This window comes from Lepisosteus oculatus, chromosome 12 (genome assembly GCF_040954835.1).
Source record: "Lepisosteus oculatus isolate fLepOcu1 chromosome 12, fLepOcu1.hap2, whole genome shotgun sequence".
Taxonomy (NCBI): domain Eukaryota; kingdom Metazoa; phylum Chordata; class Actinopteri; order Semionotiformes; family Lepisosteidae; genus Lepisosteus; species Lepisosteus oculatus.
The window spans coordinates 12,402,865-12,422,500 of NC_090707.1; the positions used below are offsets into that span (position 1 = coordinate 12,402,865).

The 19,636-nt window shown below is 35.2% G+C and overlaps 1 protein-coding gene across 2 annotated transcripts in view; it reads left to right on the forward strand.

Moving 5' to 3' along the window:
- The window catches only part of gpd2 (glycerol-3-phosphate dehydrogenase 2 (mitochondrial)), a 46,410-nt gene that overhangs the window by 25,728 nt on the left and 1,046 nt on the right, over nucleotides 1-19,636 (forward strand). For both annotated transcript variants that reach the window (XM_006636430.3, XM_069196460.1), the window contains 11 exons: nucleotides 28-192; nucleotides 1,089-1,233; nucleotides 1,681-1,874; nucleotides 9,634-9,768; nucleotides 10,509-10,684; nucleotides 11,657-11,788; nucleotides 12,588-12,746; nucleotides 13,928-14,040; nucleotides 14,183-14,261; nucleotides 15,060-15,158; nucleotides 18,208-19,636. The exon at nucleotides 18,208-19,636 is cut by the window's right edge and continues 1,046 nt beyond it. In XM_006636430.3, coding sequence (XP_006636493.1) covers nucleotides 28-192; nucleotides 1,089-1,233; nucleotides 1,681-1,874; nucleotides 9,634-9,768; nucleotides 10,509-10,684; nucleotides 11,657-11,788; nucleotides 12,588-12,746; nucleotides 13,928-14,040; nucleotides 14,183-14,261; nucleotides 15,060-15,158; nucleotides 18,208-18,333 — 1,523 coding nt within the window. In that variant the 3' untranslated portion in view covers nucleotides 18,334-19,636. The remainder of the gene's footprint in view (nucleotides 1-27; nucleotides 193-1,088; nucleotides 1,234-1,680; nucleotides 1,875-9,633; nucleotides 9,769-10,508; nucleotides 10,685-11,656; nucleotides 11,789-12,587; nucleotides 12,747-13,927; nucleotides 14,041-14,182; nucleotides 14,262-15,059; nucleotides 15,159-18,207) is intronic.

Consider the following 19,636-nt stretch of genomic DNA (forward strand, 5'->3'; position numbering starts at 1 on the left):
TCTCTTTGGTTTTGTCCCCTGCTGCAGGACAGCACAATGATGCACGAATGAACCTCGCCGTCGCCCTTACTGCTGCCAGGTATGGTGCTGCCATTGCCAATTACACTGAAGTAGTACGCCTACTAAAGGAGACAGATCCTGAAAGTGGAAAGGAGCGGGTCTGTGGAGCACGATGCAGAGATGTTATAACAGGTACAGGGATGAAGGTCTCTTGCTGAGCATTGCACAGTTTTAGTACTTCAGGTTCCTGTTAATCAGTGCTTTTCTTCACACAGTCATAGCGTTAGAATGTTAAGCTTTAATATTTTATAAGCCTTTTATGGTGTGTTAGGTCCTTAAGATCTGGTAGCAATGTATTACCAAATTAGCGTACTGAAAATGGCCTTACTTACCTTTTAAATGTCATGAGCATGAATGGCTTTAAAAAAAATAACTCTGGCTCTTAAAGAAATTGTTCTCAAAATTTCATGAATAACCATGATTTTTTTGATCTCTGTACATGACTGCCCCCTGATGTTTTTTAAGTATAGAACCTTAAATGCTTTCCAGATTGATAAGAGATACATGAATCTATTAATATACATTAAAATAATCAGCATTAATGATACATATTAAAAAAATATTAATGATTAGTCAAGGTATTATATGAATTCTTCATGAATATTTTGTTTTTATTGAGAGCAGTACAGCTAGTTTCTGATTTACGATGACAGTGAGTAATGTGCATGAGAGTAATTTATTTCAGGCAAAGTTGGTGTTTTTAAGATAGTACCTGTAAATTCAAGGGAATACTATCTCTTTTGGTTTTTGAAGAAAACAATATTTTGTGAAAAAATTGTAATTAAATGGCACTTTGATAAACACTTTCTAAAGTGACCCAGACAGATCAAGATCTCACTACATACTTGGACACATAACGGAAATTAGTTTTATCTGGTCCTTATTAATTACAGGCTAGTGAAGTCATATATAGACTAGCAAAAGCAAGTCTATTACAGAGATGTGTTCACTAATAAATTAATAATCCCAAACGTCAAAGTGGGCAGAGATGAATGGGGCTGAATGATGGATGCTGTTTTCTTTCATAGGGCAGGAATTTGATGTCAGAGCCAAATGTGTTATCAATGCCACGGGACCTTTCACAGACACGCTACGGAAAATGGATGATCCGAAAAACTCTAACATCTGTCAGCCCAGCGCTGGCGTGCATATCGTCATTCCAGGCTATTACAGGTAACAAATGATCTTCAACAGCCCAGCGTACTCACACCCAGGAAGATCTCTGCCATGACTAAGGCATACCAGTCTCATTAACACAAAGTACCTTATTGCCTCATCAGATCTGCTGGTTTGGTCATGAGAGAACACGTATTTCCTTTTCTTTTAGCATTAAATCAAAGAAATGTATGAAGCACTTTCAGGAGTCAGTGTATGTGTACGTAAGCATGCACTTTTTAATTCTGTAAGTTTGTAAATGATGAGCAGTACAGTGAGGCATGACACTACAATAAAGGTGCATTTTTGCCTTGGTTGCGCTTGAATTTAAACCACTAGAATTAATCTCTTCAGTAGACCGTTGACAGGAGCAAGATTATTGGGAGACTCCTTGTTGCGGAGAGCACCCTAATCACACCCCCAGTAGATGAAAGGTTAATGCAGTCAGCATGTTTATTCTTACAGCCCTGACCACATGGGGCTTCTGGACCCAGCCACTAGTGATGGACGGGTTATCTTTTTCCTGCCGTGGGAGAAAATGACTATTGCTGGGACCACTGACACTCCCACTGATGTTACTGCACACCCAATACCTACAGAGGAGGACATCAATTTCATTCTGACTGAAGTCCGCAACTACCTGAGTCCTGATGTTGAAGGTAATTTTCACAACGGTGTTCAAATGTGGCGGCTTGAAAACAAACAATTGACTAGCTGTTTTTTTTGTGTATCTTTTTACAAGTCGTCCGAAGAATACACTACGGTAGCTGTTTACTATTAAAAATAAATTCTTTTGTATGAGAAAATTTGATTAGTTAAGATGGGTGGTGAAAAATATTTATAATTCTATTTTCTTTTAGTAAATACTACTCACCTGAATTTACAGTAAATCTGTTTTAATCCATGCTTAAATCCTTCTTCTGAGGTTAGCCTATACATGTTTCTCATATCCATCTCTGTGTTTTGAAATCAGTTTAAATAAAGCAAACCTCTAGCACTGTATGATTTTCCGAAAACAGAAATAGCTTTGATCTTAAGCCTAATTCTTTTCATGTCCTTTATAATTACAACAGCTATTACTTTATTAAGCTTTATGTTTTTGAGCTTTCATTATAAAGAAAAGAGTAGAAATGCACAAGGTAAACTAATTTTTCACAATAACTTGATGTGCAACCAATGATATAAGCTCTCCTTTTTCTAATTAGCTTAATTCTCTAAACTGCTACAGATAAATAAACTTTTTTTACCATATATCCTTTTTCCTCAGTGTCATTGGGACTTATAATAGATTAATAGAATTATTCTTTTAAAATAACGCTCTTTAATTGAAATTTCTGCATTGACATTATTGCAAAAAAAATGAATTTTGGAATTACAATTTATTTCATGACATTTTCTGCAATGTTTTTACAAAAAAAACAGCAGACTAAATGATGTATGGCTAAAGAATACCACTATCCCAAAAGTGTTTTCCTTCTGAAAAAAAGTGTACAATTGAATGCTAAAATAATTACCACTAAATAATAATTTCTGATTTTTGTGTTTACACGTCTGAGAGTCGAGAAGATTTTAAGATGTAATGTAAAATCTTTATGCCCTTGCAATTAAGCAATTAACAGTTATTATAAATAGCCGTAGTTGTTGAACCAATAACGGTTGTGGCTATATCAACCTGCTGCAGACCTGTGCTTTTCTGCTAGTAGTCATGCTCCTTGTATCACTACCCACAGTCCTGGAGTCATTCCAGCAGCTTAATTATAGGGTCACGGGCCCTCAAACCTTCCTTTTTGTAGTAACCTAGCAGGAGTATTGCAATTTCAATATTAAGAAGTTATTTTTATTAGCTAATGCAGTGAAAATATTTTTTTTGTTTTTAGTCATAGTTCTATTTTCTAATAATTACATTTACAAAGTTTATATAAATGTGGATCTAAATAATTGCATAAATATATATAGATGTCTTGGTGTGAAAATATAAAATGTAAAACACCTCATTAAATTGAAGTTTCTGAACAAAGTATTGTAAATGTTATCACTGAAAACAAGGTTATGTTTCTCGAATAAGACAGCAGTGTGAGTTTTGCATTTGTGAAGGATAAGATCTTTCAATTCATTATTTAAAAATTAATGTTTGAAATGATAAATAATTAACAATGTAATACTTTTGTTCCTTTATTCATTAAATGGTGGAATACTGACAAAATAACCGATTGAGCAAGCATGTTACGAAATAAATTAGCTAATTCCACGGAGAAATGGAAAAGACAAAGATGTTTTTGAAAGATGTGAGACATCCACATACAGTATACATTTCTGGTTGAATGGTGTCTGGAAGTTTGCATAAAACAACAGATATTAACACGTTTTTATATCACTTCTGGTACTTTAATTGCAATCACTGCGTATTGAAAAATGCTTTTCAATTGTTATTCCGTGTTTCTTATCGACATAACTTTCAGGTCTGTTTCAGCCCAGCCGTTTCTTTTAAAATTGATTTTTTGAGTCTGGATTCTCCTAGTGGGAATAAATGCTAATAAATAAGTAAAAATAATGAAGCAAACATTAAATTATATTGTTTTCGATTAGTGGGTTTACGAGACCTCTCAAGAACCTTCTCTGCTAAGAGCACGAAGTGGATGGCAGACAGACTGGCAAGTTTGTCAAACCATTGAGGGACTTTATTAAAAGAATGACAGGTAGATATCTAAACAGAATGCAGTGTTATTGATTTTGGAACAAAAGTCTAATTGTTTTTGGTGTTCTAGACACAGGCTTGATTATTTGATTGATTAGATTTATATTTCTCTGCCTCTTTGGCTTTCACCTTGATGCTTTTAGTCCAGTCCATTTTAAAAACAAAAGTGCCTTTTAGAGACATTCTTTTCCACAAGAAAATGAAAATAAAATGAAGCGTTTGCTTTAAAAAAAGCAATTTTTCACCGTTTTCTGTGAAGATTTTCTAATGACTTGTTATTTTTTTATGACTTACAAATCAAGTGCTGGTTTTAGAATTGGCTAGTTTTTTCAGGTTGTTTATGTACACCATATACAGTAGTGGTCATAATAATAAAGAGGGATTGTTGCACATCATACTAAGGAATTGTTTTCCTACATGGTCTGAATTTTAAGTTCATGTGTGTGTTCCTACCTCAGCATAAGCATATTTGTCAGGAAAAAAAAATGTCTCAATAATGTCTAAAAGGTCTCAATACCACTGTAACCTTGTTGTGTGTCTGTTGTGTATGCTTGGCTGGAGGCCTGTCTCTGCAGTGATGTAACAACTGCTGTGTGTTTGACAGTTGTAAACTCTGTTTTTACTTTTTTGTAAAAAAGTAGGAGCCACTCACATTAAAACAAGGAAATGAGTGACTTGCAAGGCCAGTCGTGTTCAGGGGTACAGTATATCCATCTGGAGACCTGACCCGGGAACCAATTAGGAACGTTAAGTAAGAGAGTGGAAATCATTCTGGGTTATCATGTTCTAGCTAATTCTGTCACCCAGTGATAGTCATTTGAAGCTGTCTGCTTCCTGTGGCAAGGTGAACTGTTTACAGTTCAGAATGATACAAACTCTTCAGTGTTAATTCAGTGTAAGGCTAATTACCATATTGACACATTACTTCTGTACTACCAATGACATTGGGATCAAATGTAATGTTTGATTATTTTTTGCTGCTAAAGTGGGCTTTTATTTATGGTCTCCTAAAAGGACTTTATTTCATTTGTATCCCAACATAGTATGAGATATAGTCCTTTCTTTAGGCAACCAGGATCAATGCACATTTTAAAACATTTTCTGTTTCTCACACTACAGACTTACATTTCTGCAGACTACCTAATCTCCTTTTTTTTTCTTTTTCTAAATCATTTTTTGGTGGCCAGCTTCTATGTAAAACCAGGTTAGAAAATAATGCTAAATTCTCTTTTGTTGTGTTATTTTCCTTCTTTTACGAGTATAGATTTATTTAAAATTTGATCACTGAACTTTAGACCTCTTGTTATGATTGTGTTACAGAGACTATTACAGTCATCCTATGTAAAATGCTTCCCACTCACTTTACTGTATGTTAAAAAGAAAAAAAAGTATTTTATTATGAAAGCAAGGCTCATTTCAGCCTACTCCTGCTCCTCCTCCTTCATTATGGTTTAATGTGTGTGTGGACATTTTAAAACAAATTTAATGAAAAGTGCTCTGTCTCCAGTAGGTGTCCCTGAGGTTTTGTACTGCCTTTTGTCTTTGAGCATACTCCTGTGTGTAGTCCTTTTGATTATATAGGCATTGTGCAGCAAATACATACTGAACTGTTTTCAGTTGCTTGTGTTTTATTGCTCAAGGAAAGCATGCTGGATCCTAAGGTACTGTTCGTCATAAATGTTTTAAAAATGCCCTTTGATAATGAGTATGTCGTTGTTTATTCAGAAATATCACCAGACCCATTATGGTGGCAGATATTTTTTAATCAATACACAGCATCATATTAATATTTAATTCTTATATGTCACTACTATAGAAAAAGAGAGTATTGCGTTATGTAGCGGCCGACATATGCAAAAGAGCAGCTTTCAACATGAATTTATTCTCAGCTGATGTACCTTTTATTATAAAAGACTTGGCAACTGCTTTGATGTGGGATCAAGATATCGGCCCATCAGGCTCTGCCTAGCCGGAGTGCAATTCTGTGAGGGGTGACAGAAGTGTCTGATTCATGTATCTGTCTGCCTAACTGTCTGTCACCTCTTTAAACATCTGTATAAGTACTACAGACGCAGCTGATAACAGGCCAAGATGGGCTAAGTAAATATATTCTACTTCTGACAGCTGAGTTAGGCTTTCAAGCATGGAAGCCTCTAGTGATTGTAAGGATTTTTCGTTTTATTAGGCTTCCAAGTTTGCTAGAAGTCTGTAGAGATTGTACAGAATTTTCTTTTTTGGCTTCCAAGCAGTGAAAGCCTGTCGTGTTTGTAAGGATTTTTAGGCTTCCAAGTAGTACAAGCAAATCGCGATCATAAAGGACTCTTTTTTTCTCCACTATTGAAGCTGGTCGTGTTCAAAGATGGGGGCTCCACAAGCTTTGTACTGGGTCGGTCGAGACAGATAAGTCATTTGATTTGTGACAGAAATTAGTGTCCTTTATCAACCAAGGAAGTAAGCTAAACTGCATATTGGAAAACCCTGTCAACACCTTCTCAGAAACCTGGCATATTTCAGTAGCAATCAGTAGGCTTTTCAAGCTAGGCTAGTTGTTCTGATAACGGTTACATTGGCAAAAAAGTTATAAACAATTTTGAGAAAGGCATGTGGACACCTCCAACTCAAAAGCTGTTCAGTCAACTCAGAAATGTGTATGTACAATTCTGTTACAAAAAGGATGAATATATTCTTTATACATACTGCACAGAGACTGCACAAGCGTGTACTTTTTCCTGGGTCTCTGAGCCCAAGATGTCTCATGTTGTTCTAGCTCACCGCACATATGCTCAGTGGGTCCGAAGTCTAGAAAGCAGGCCGGCCACGGTATAACTGTCACATGCTCATGAAACACGAAAGCCATTTTTACAAGAACAAAATATAGGTAAGCATTGAGTTGTAAGAAGCTTGCATGTCAGGATGAGCCAGCAGGAGGGGCAGCAACTGAGGCCAGGGTCTGATCAGTGTAGCACCTTACAGTCAGGTTGCCATCAATAACTAGATGTTGAGTTGCTATAGAACTCAACTTTTCTGCTGAGACCATTACACTTGCCCCTCCCCACCTATAGGGCATTAATCAGTGAATCACTGTGAACATCTGCACCATTTGCTAACATCCATCAGAGAAGACCTACAGACAGTGTGTGTTCAGCAGCCTCCTTACAAAGGTATTCTGATACCTGGGTTGTTGTGACTGGCAGTGCAAAAATGCTCACAAAAAGAGAGCATGATGGAACAGTATGTTGACTTTGGCAAGTTGTAATGACTTCTAGTCTTACTGTCTGAGGCCTGTCATAAAAGGTCTGTGTTTGGATGTAACATCTTGCCAGGTTAGAAGTTGCAGGCTGTGAAACAGGGCTGGATTTAAGAGGAGTGAATGGGATGTTTTATTAGGACACAAATTCTAGGAATTCCGATAGAATTATTTTAAAATTAATTACAGTGGTATTGTTCATTTACCTGGCATTTCAAAGACTTAAGAGATGTGGAAAAAGGAATTGGTTTAAATCTTGTAAAAAACCCATGGCTCTGCTTTTTACTTTGAAATACAGGAGCAAGGGATGAGTGAAACACAACTCAAACGTTATACTGGATGAGGGAGGGCAGACATCATAATTGAATCAGGTTGTGTAACACAAACTGTATATTTTTTACATTGTACTGTTGACTATGGCGAGATTCAGTGGCACATATAAATATAGGAAACGGAAAGAAAAGCAAATATTTGATTTGCAACATTTTTAAAATGTTCATATTCCGGATTTAAACAATTTTAAGAAGATGCACAATGATGGAAACAGACCAGATCGATAGCTTAACTGTCATTGACAGATCCTATGAATTTGCTTAAACTTTAAGCCTGCGAGCAGAAAGTAACCTCCATTCAGCTTCAAAACTACTGCATAGTCCCATTTACAATATTTATCTTGCTGTGAAATTTGCCCTTAGTAAGGATCTAGGCAAATAGGAAGAAGTCAAGTCATTTGACCGGCAGTTCTGCTTACATTGTTGTGAAAGGCAAGTGGCTTGTGAGAGAAAATGCAAACAGATCTAACTTAGCACATTCTCAAAAAGTTTGTTTTAAACTGCAGAATGGAGAAAAAGTTAATTGTGAGTAGTTCCTGTTGCTCCCTCCTATAAGGGTGTGTATTTTGCTTTGTGTGCAAATTATTCTTTTCAAATAAGAATCAGTTTATGGATATGATGAGTGGAATCATGCCACTGGCAGAGAGCGGCAATAAGGACACTCACCAGAACATACATGATCTATGATTTTGTGGTGTAAGACAAAAGGAGAATGGAAGAATTGACACCTCATTGGTTATTCAGCTGACGTCAATACTGGTGTGAAATGCTGAAATGTATTATTCATGTTGAACACAGCCTGGCATTTTGTGGGTCTAATGAAATGCTCTACTTTCTACATAACTACAATTTGGGATATTATCTTTCCTTGTTTGAGTTGTTTCTGTCAGACTAGCTTGCTAGGTTTATAATTCAGGTACAAACATATTTTTCATCTAGTATCTGTGATGAGGAATAAACCAAAATCTATTATTACTAAAAGTGATACAGTGGTTAGCACTGGTGCCTTGCACTGCTGGGACCCTGGGTTCAGTTCCCATCTGTGTGGAGTTTGTATGTTTTCTCTGTGTTCAGATGGGTTTCTGCCAGGTTCTCCAGTTTCCTCCCACAGTCCAAAGACAAACTGCAGGGAGTTTCAGCAGGGAGTCCATGTGAAAGCAGAATGTGATGTGGAAACAGATACAAGGCTGAAACTGTCACCCCTCCAACCTGACTTCACTGTTTTTTTTTGCCTTTGAAGTCAATGAAACGCACCAGCTATTTCAATGAAGTTGCTCGATATACATATGTTCACGGATGTGCACGGCTATGCTTTCACAAATATATTTGTTGGAGTAATGAGTTTACTGAGTGCAGAATATTAATGTTATTACCATTATGCTATTTCCAAATATAACAAGAGTGTAAAAAAAACAACTTGTAATGTCGCAAAATGTTTGGAAATTGAAAAGGAGCCTGCATACTTGGGTTGAGAACTGCTGATGTAGTCAATAAACTCCAGATTCTGTAGCTGTCATTCACACAGTTTTCAAATTTTAAACTAATCAAATCATGACATCAAATTTAAACTGGTGGTGGTGAAAAAGTGTATAACCAATCAACTCCTGTCTGTTTATACACAATTTCTTAAAGGTCTTTTAAGATTTTGGTTGAGTGTAGTTAATTAAGCTTAGTTTAAATTACTGTATGAAGTAGTTTATAATTACATAGCAGGACAATGCTGTTGTTTGTTGTGTAAGACCTTAGTGACCATAGCTGTAATAAGCGAGATAGAATATCTCAATAAAAAATTACAAATTATTTCAATTCTTAGGCTAGAAAACAATTTGATTAAAATACAAGTGGATCAAATGTTAGTAATTACATTGCTGAATACATACATAATTATTATACTTTACATTGTTCTTTACAAATAAAATTCTATAGAACTTTTATTCTTAATTGCAATGTTGCTTTACTACATAATTTCATAAGAAGAAAATAGTTCTGAGACATTATTTTTCTGCTAACTAACATTTCATCCATAAGAACATTTTTACCACATTTACTATAGGTGCTGTACCAATCAATGATGATTGAACAAATTTGTTAGTCTTCAAAGCTGGTTGCAGTTCTAATTATATTTCTTCTCCTGTTTTGCATAGTGAGACGGGGAGATGTCTTGGCAGCCTGGAGTGGTATACGTCCTCTAGTCACTGACCCGAACTCCAAAGACACACAATCCATTTGTCGGAATCACATTGTTAATATCAGCGACAGTGGACTCGTTACTATTGCAGGTATCAGAAAAACTTAATTTGTCAGATTTTTATAAATGTGGATTTTATTCTCTTATTGTCTTTGTTTTATTGTAGAAATCCCATGTCTTGAATAATTGAAAATGTGTTGTTTAATCTTTTCTGTGACATTGAAACTGTCAATTCTCCATCACAAAAACTGAAAAATACACAAAAAGGCTTGTATAAAAGTGACAAAGACAAAGAAGGAATATTTCTTTTAAACCCTAAATAAGTTAACCTATTAAATTAGTCTGTTTTCCATATTACTTTTCAGTTAGTTAATAACACATGGAAAATTGCAGATCCTGTTGGAAAAAAAAGGCATACAATGCAGAGAAAATGTTTGTGAACCCCCAGTGTAATTATAACTGCAATTTCTTATTTACTATTAATACCATTGTTTAACTGAAATGGGACTTTTCTTAAATAACCAAAAGGTTTTATATTAATCAATTCAGTGTTGTTGGAGACGCAATCATGTCTGAAGTAGAAAGTCTACTGTTGGTTCATTTTGTTAACTAAACGTCTTGTTTTGGTGTCATATGTTTAATAAGTATAAAACTTTTCTTATTTTAATAAAATGTTGTAGTTCTAATTATGATTTATGTCTACAATATACAAAAGTACAGAACAAACCTTTATAGATCAAATCAGAACTTCAGATGGAGTGCCTCAGTTTTCTAAAGATATATCTGTCTTTGCGGATACCTTTTTGTCAGTGTCTAATCATCTTGTTTTAGGTGGAAAATGGACGACCTATCGTGCAATGGCTGAAGAAACCTTAGATGCAGCAATTAAAGCTCTCAAACTGAAAGCAGGGCCAAGCAGAACAGTGGGCTTCATGTTGGAAGGGGCCAAAGATTGGACTCCTACAATGTATATTCGGCTAGTTCAGGACTATGGGCTGGAGATAGAGGTATAGCCACAGCAGAACCAGAATTGTTTTTGCTAGACTTGTGTTGTATTGTTGTAGTGTTGTAGAATGTTTGTCTTTTGTGTTCTTTGACTAGAGGACTTTACTATTGCTTTGTTTTAGCTACCAGAACTATAACAAATGTTGTTATATTGAAATGATCAGCAAAATGTTTACGATTTAATTTATGGACCAAACATTCCAGATGTGCTCCAAATTATCGATACCTTTGTCTTGCAAAAAGAAAAAGTTCTTGCCCACGGGATCTTACAGATTTCTGCATTCCAGTCCAGTTAGCTCTACATGTAAAGATCAAGTTTACACATATACAAAAAATGAGTGCTCCTTCCCAGATTGGGAAATCATGAAAATATGAAATCTGTTGAAAATTTCTCTGTGCTACCAAATCAGAAGTGAAGCACTAGGACCTCACTTCGTCAGCAGCCCATAAAAAATACAAATCGTGGCTGACTGCTGGTGGGAATTATTTTAAAAACAATAAGGAGGGCAAGAGCACTGAACTGCTATACTCGTATATCTGGCACTACACTACAGTGCACTATTGTAATGAACAGGAAGAGATTCTATATCTTGATCTACAGTAGCACACAAATAGAAATTAAAGTAAGAACTGGATCCACCTGTGACTTTAAGACTTTTTAACCCCTCGTTAGGAAACATGCTTGAAGAAAGCATAATCTATGATCCTGATGTCTCAGAATGTTTAAAAAGGTCAATATGGTGATATTTTTGACAGCACCTGACCTTTTATAAAAAGTAACAATACCATTGGAATTGAAATAACTTCCTCTTTGTTTAGTTCTGGCAGATAATGTATTACAATCAGTCTTCACTGTCTGCGTACTATAACTCCATTAAATTAACTGTTAAAATTTTGAAAACAACGTCTAATGTATTTAAAACAATTATTTGCTAATATACAGTGAATTATCAATGAACATTTTGAATACCTAGGTTGCTCAGCATCTGGCTTCTACATATGGGGGAAAGGCTTTTGAGGTGGCCAAAATGGCACAAGTCACTGGTAAGCGGTGGCCCATTGTTGGAAAACGTTTGGTGTCGGAATTCCCTTACATTGAAAGTGAGGTATGTATATATAGAAATATGGAAAGAAACGTTTTCTTTTCTTTACACCACAATAAATGCAACATTGAGAATCAATGATGGTTTGCTAATTGCTATTTAAGTAGCTGCTCACATCATGCATTAACCTTGGAGATATGTAGAGACACGCTTTCCCTGAAAGACATGCTAGTCGTCCAGTTACTTGTTTTGTTTCACTGTTGTTCAAAATCACAAACAACAGCGCACAGGTGTCACAACAATTCCCATTGATACCATCAATTTCCAAAAATGTATTGGCTTTAAATGGTGTTTAAAACCGAATTTTGTGTGGAGGTTGAATTTCTAACCTATCCCACCTCCACTCTCCTACAAATAAATATCTCGCCTCTTAGCACCACTTTTGGGGTTTTTTCTTGCATCACACCCTCCACTTCATCTTTACCCTTGAAGCAGCTCCCTGGCTCATTCCTCAAGAAGTGGGGATGTCTTGGTAGCCTCGTCCTCACGGGTCGTTCCCTCAGCCCGCAGAATTACATCAAATAAACTTTAATATTTTTTGTCTCTACATCACATTAATAAGTATTTGGCCTAATTTTGACCTGAATGTTGAGGTGCTTGGTCAGGGAGGTTGGGGGTAAACACATAAAATGTCCCTGCATTTCAGACTTTGCATTCAAAGCATACTGTACATCGAGTAACTGAAGAAAACGTATTTGTTTCAAATACTTCTGAAACCCGCACTTCCTTGACAGAAACAGAGAATGAAAATACAGATCTGCCCATTTCACCTTCCCTTCGTTATCTGGCTAATTGATTTCAGGTCCAATACGCAATCAAAGAGTACGCCTGCACGGCCATTGATGTCATTGCGCGCCGAACTCGCCTGGGGTTCCTGAATGTGCAGGCAGCTGATGAAGCTCTCCCACGAATTGTGGAAATAATGGGCAAGCACTTGAAGTGGAATGAGCAAAAGAAAAAGGTACAGAGAATGTCTGTAGTTGTAAAAATACAGTCCAAAAAGTCTTATCACAATATCATAGTGATAAACTATTCAGTACTGAATTCATTTAAAATTATCATTGCTTTTATGTACATTAAATAGGAAGTGGTGATTTCTTGTTGAATACCCAATCTGTACATTTGACAGTGCTGCATTGTGTTATGTTTTGGGTTTATATTCCTTGTCGTTAAGCACCATGTTTAAGAAATTTGTAACAGGTGTGGCTTTCTTCACTTGAATTTAAATAATGACCTACCAAGCTTAAATTTTTTACTTCTCTGCTTGTGGTATGCCAGCACTGGTGTTTTTTAAAGAGGCTTTAACAAAAACATTTTCCCTAATTTTGGCTCTACGGTATCCACTGGTGATGTTTTTTTTCTTGTATATACAGATGATATATACATTGTCTTTATGATAAAGTGTTTTTACAATACCACAGTAAAGTTTCAACAATTGGGATTTAACAATTGCTTATTCAATTATCCACGAGCTCACTGGGACAGAGTTAGGCTATGATGTGAAAAATAAATTTTGAGGGAAGGGCCTGGGTGGCTGTGAGGCGAATTTCAAATCTCACGCACCAGGTGAAACTGGAGAATTTAAAATTTGGAAGTGTTTTAAACCTAACCTAACACTTGTGAATCTCCAGACACTGCTGTTCTAAGAATTTAGCCTTGCTGCTTTCTTTCTGAAATAAAGACAGGTCATTCTTACTCCTGTGATCTAATTGTTATACAGTAAAGTAGTCCCCACCCATTCCCATCTACCTCTTGGGGGTTGTTAAAATTTTAGCCTCTTGAAGTCTATTTATAGCCAGTGAAGGCCTACTCTTTGCCAAACAAATTTAGTACGGCACTAAGTATCATGCCAAGCACAGACTGAAAAACACACATGTGAAAAGGCAGCAGCAGGTTCAGGAATTTAAGTTACTCTCCAGATGGAAAGGACACATTTTCAAAAGAGCAAATGGGAACTGTGTTTACTTTGCTGTTAAGTCCTTTTATCTGAAGGGATGCAGTTGAGTGCCTTTGGTTCATATTGTGATTTCACTGAATTATATCATGGATAGCACACTGTAATTTCTGTTTGTTGTAAATGGAAAGAAAGATCTCCCATGTCAATCAGCTGTTTTTTTGACGCATTATTAATATTTGTTATAGGAAGAACTTGAAGCAGCAAAACAGTTCCTGTACTATGAAATGGGCTACAAGTCACGATCAGAACAACTAACAGACAGATCTGAGATAAGCTTAACACCTTCAGAAGCTGAGAGGTAAAAACATGTTATTCTTTAATGTAAATTAATGGAACAGTTTCTAAATAATTAAAAAGCTTAAGGATAGTCAATACACTGCCTTGCATTTAATTTGTTAAATATGCATTTCTGTATGAATGTTTATTGTTTTTATTTCCAGATACAAAAAGAGATTTCACAAATTTGACAAAGATAAGAAGGGATTTATTACCATAGTTGATGTTCAACGGGTATTGGAGGTAAATATTTTTTCATTTCTTTTTCTTTAAGCTTGAGTGATTAATAGTGAGATTTTTCATACATACCTTTGCAAAGCCCTGTGAGATTTCACCTTTTTCTCTTTCTCTCCTTTAATATATTTGTTCCATTTCTGGGATCTTCTTTTAGCTCAGTAACCATGGTATTGAGCTTCATAGCTATCAAATATCATTGTCATAGCTTATCTTGTAGCTATATTGTTGGTTAGGATCCTTTTTAATGCCCAGCAGTATACAGTATATTTACAAATTTGAACCATGGTAAATCACTAATCTGTGTATATGTTTAGCTTTGCTTTGACTTCCTGTTAATTTTAAATTATTCTTTCTGTACATAATGAAACCAAAAATCCATGTCTTAGAAAAGATATCTGAATTAATGTCTGCTCCTTTGGGTTGATCTGTACATTGAAAATGCATGTGTCATGTCTAAATGGGTATTTGCTACCATTCCTCTACAATTAGCAGTTAAGTGTCGGTGTGCCTTGGTTTGTGACAGAGTTTGCATAAAGTTTTATACATCATCCTCTTCTTGATCTCCATGAAGTTTTTTGATAAATAACGTCCAGTTGGTTCTAAGTATAATTCTTTTCTGTAGTTGTCTGATTAACGCCTGTGAGCCCAGAAATGTCCACTTCATTTGGTTGTGTGTAATGCCATTTCTGAGATTAAGAAATGTGATTTTCTATAATGTTATTTGTTTCATTTAGATCATGTGTTATTACTAAACTGAAATGTCTCTCCTAGTATTATACATTTCTATCATTTTTTCCTAACTAGAGTATTAGTGTCCAGATTGATGAAAATGCACTCCATGAAATTCTGAATGAGGTTGACCTGAATAAAAATGGACAAGTTGAACTTAATGAATTTTTGCAGGTAGGTAATTTACTGTATATCAAGAGTGAAGGATGAAATCTTAGGTCTTCCTTGCTCTGTTTTGCAATATTTTTGTAACCCATTAAAAGTGTTCTTTGCTTGATATTTTAAAAACATTATTTTAAGAGGTAGATTCTTATTTTTCTTGAGATTTGTTACAGATATTCTTGATTTGGTCTTTTTTTCTTAATCCTTAAACAGATTGAATTCGTGGTATACAGAAAATTTAGAAAGTTTTGTTTAATAAATATTAAATGATTTATTAAATGTATTTTGAGTATTTTATTCCGGCAGAACAGTAGTCTGCACACTTGTTATGTGGTACTCTTACAGAAAGTATTTACTCTCCATTCTGAAGGATAAACAATTAACCATGCGAATTAATGTTTGATATATATAAAACACTTTTTAATTTGGAAAACTGATGGTTAGTGTTGTTACAATATACTAAGCAAAATGTACATTGCAAGTATTACAAGTAAATGTATTTTCCTGATAAGTTGAATTTAAAGACACTGTATAATGGACCATACATTAGACAAAATACAATGTATAGTATATAACAACAGCTAGTACTTTACTATGTAAGTGATTAATTTGCTGGGTATTGAAAATAAAAAGTCAAAGTACAGGTACATATAAATGTTTCAGAAACTGAGCTGTTATGTTATCTAAAATTTCACTTGACTCCTTTTTTGTGTGTGGTCAGTTTACTATTCACCATAACCTAAGTGGGCTTATTGAACAGTCTGAACTAGGCAGGTGTTTCTAGTGACTGCCAGGTTTCTCCTGCAGTGTGACAATGATGAATGCTGAACATGAGATAAATTAATGCTAGGGATTTTGGTCAATGTCAGCCCTTTCTTCACTGTGTCAAGTTAAACAAACAAGATCAAGGCAAAGGAATTGGTAATTGTCCCTCCTGAGATAAGCCCCAGATAACAGCACTGTAGGAGCACAAACTCTAGTAAGACAAACCTGGTGTACCATGCAGAATTGATAAAACTTTTTTTTTTATTCTGTGTTTCAAGATTTTGATCATTGTACTGAATTAATACTGTGTGCATGCTCTGTACTTTTAATTGCTTTATCATTTCACTTTTGGGTTTTAATCATGTTTTATCAATATCACTAATCCAATTTAAATATGTTAGTTTCCAGTTAATTAGAATATCCATTGTGTAGAAATTACTGATACTTAAATGATGTTAAAAGTACAATGCATTTTATGTAAATTATTAACTAAAATAATGTTTTAGATTTCTCATAAAATGCTGGCATTTAAGAAATCTTACATTCTACATGTCTTGTGAAAACTTGACAAATACAAACATTAGACTTTTCAAGTGAATCAATTACAGTGAGTTAATATTTTATACCAGCAGGAAAATTAAAGTAGATCTTTCTTTCATTTTTCTATGTAATCTATGTAATCTTTTTGATTAAAACATGATGTTATTTATAGGACTAGGAAAATGTTGCAAGAATGCACTAATGCGTTGGTCAAAAATGGTCTTAGTATTGCGGGAAGAATTAATATTTTCTCAGGGAAATGCTTATGAAAGCAACACCAGTTTACACCAGTTTCATGTAAAAATGTTAGTGAAAATGTTCAGTACTGTCCCTAAAAGATGACATTTTTTTAATCTTAACATGTACAGAGACTTTTGTGGTAAACAGCACCGGGATCAAAGAGGGACTGTATACTTCGATATTTTAAATAATATTTCTTCCAGAATTTCCCACATTTGCATTTTTTTTGAGTTTAGGGAAAATAGTTGTTATAAGTAAATGCAAACAATAGAACTATATTGTTTACGATAGAAAGGTGATCAAGTAGGGAAAGCGCAAATGTTAATGCAGCCATTGACTAAATTGAGGATTGTGGGATCCTGGAATGAACTCCCTAATAATGCGGTTGAGGATGACTAAATGGGATCATTTAGGAAATGGATTGTTGGAATTCTTGGATCATTAAGCTACTGGTAACCAATTGAGTAAGATGGGCTAAATAGCCTCCTGTCATTTGCTGCTGCCCATATGTTGTGGCAACTCTCTGATCTTTAATTTACAGTTAAGTATACTATTTTAAAGCAAGCCACACTTTAATAACTTTTTGTGACTTGTTTCCTGCATGTTACAGTGGATTAGAGGTGTAATATCAGTAATTTCTTGATTTCTGATTCTATGGATCTGAAGCTACTTATTGAGTTGTAAGGAAATCTTGGAGGTTTACTAAAAATCATTGCTTTTTCAAAGCTGAATGGGAATCCTGTATAGCTAGACTTGAATTACATACTTCTCTTCTAAAGTAAGAGGACCAACATCATAATTATCACAAATTACTTTTTGCATTTGATTTCACCTTCATTCCTACAGAATTTAAGAAGAACCATTGTTGTTTGCTTTATTATAACAGTAAAGCAAGAGGACTGGCCCTGTGTTTCCTTAATGGTATTATGGGTAGACATGGTCTTCCTCATGAAGGGCATGATGTGACTTACAACCAGTATAGTGAGAACACAGGACATGTTCCAGCATGATAATTACCCTCCACACACACACAGCCAGAAACACGCACACACATCCAGCACCAGGGAAGGACTACTTGGAGAAGACATGGGGATACAGATGAAATTTAAAGACTGAACGGCGGATCTGGAACTTGTGCAGATTGTATAAACATCGTGCCATTTGGATCTACTGTACTGTATAAGTTATTATAATGTATTATTGTAAGACGTTAGCGGTTCAGAAACTCTATGTTAGAAGTCAGTTTAGTGTAGAATAGTGACAAACTTGTTTTCTTATTGACTGTCACTGGACTCTCAACATCATTCTGGGGGATTTGGGAAAGACAGTGAAAACATTATTATGAATTAATGAGAACAGCAGAGACTCAATATCAGATTATTGGTTTTAGAATTCAGATCCCACTAATATCAAAATGAGGAATACCTGTAGCTGTCTTCTGTGCTTTATCGATTTTTTTTTGTTTAGTTTGCATTGTTTTCCAGTTGAAATCTGATGTGTGCTTCGTTGTTTTCAGCTCATGAGTGCTATTCAGAAAGGTCAGGTTTCTGGTAGCAGGCTTGCCATTCTGATGAAAACCGCCGAGGAGAACCTAGATCAGAGGGAGCCGGTGTCCGTGGACCGCAGTGGTGGAGGAGTCTGAACCTCCCGGTGCCAGATGTTCCCTTGAGAACCCCTGAATGCAAATCTGCTACTGCTGCTGTGAACTGGATCTCACCTGAAAGTTACTGAGAGGCTTTTCCACTTTCAATTCACAGACAGTGTGCTCTTTATGTGTAGTTTGTGTTAGTGAGGCTTTACCACTGCTGAAATATAGCGTACCTTTTAAAAGTGTTTGTGTTTCTGTTCGTACTAAAATGTCTAGTGCAATAGTGATTTTGATTTGTTGCTGTAAATATCTGCTTTTAACTCAAGGGAATATGGTACTGTATCCGTCTTGATCTACTGTGCTCTTTGTTTTATTATTTTTATCTGGACATTCATTACTTTCTAAACCTACTGCGGCTAGTTCACTTGTTCAAGCGCACAAATATGTGAATGTATTTTATAATTAACTTAAGCAATGGAGTATTAGTTTGTACTTCCGATTGATGATGGCTTTGAAAGTCTGATCAGACTGTCAGTGTTCTGTGGCAGAATCTTGTTTTGTATTAAGTATTGAGTTGTCCATTTAAATGTTAACATTTGATGTTGTGTACCTTACTCCTGTGCCATTTTATATCTATTGTTATACTTAAGATATAATGGGAAACAATTTTGTATCAGAACTGTTTTCATATTATAAATGTATTTAAAGCACTCCCAGTAAATCACTGCAGTTTACTTGGAACATGCGGTAATGTTACTACATTTGTGATCTTCTTGGAAAATGATTGCATTTTATATTCATTGCCATTTAAACCTTTATGTTTTATCATTTTTAAAAAGTGACTTTAAAATGTAAAATATTTGATTAATGTGTTTCAGTGTAAAATGAGCTACAAATCAACAATGAGCATGCCTAACTGTTCTGAATGCTTATGGGGATATGTGATTGGTTCTTGGAAGTGTTTTTATGTAACATGATTTTATTATGCTGAATGGGATTAAGTATTGTATTTGAGCCTGGATTTTAATTTCTGTATCTGTCTGTGCACTTGGTGTTTTTATTACTATTAATTTATTGCTTGTGGTATGGCGGGTGAGCTGCTTGCATTTATAGAGTAATAAGGGAATGTATTTAATGTGCCTTGCTTTCAAAGCCAGTATGAATTGAGAGCATGAATCAATAGAACTGATTAAACTATACACTCACTGGCTTTTAGCATGCTTAATTTCACAGTCTCTATAAATAATACAATTACAGTCTCTTGCAGACTTTTAATATAAAGATTTCATACATTTACTTCAGACAAAGTAGTCTGTTGTTTTTTTTTTAAATAGTTTTTGTGTCTTTCCTTAAGTGT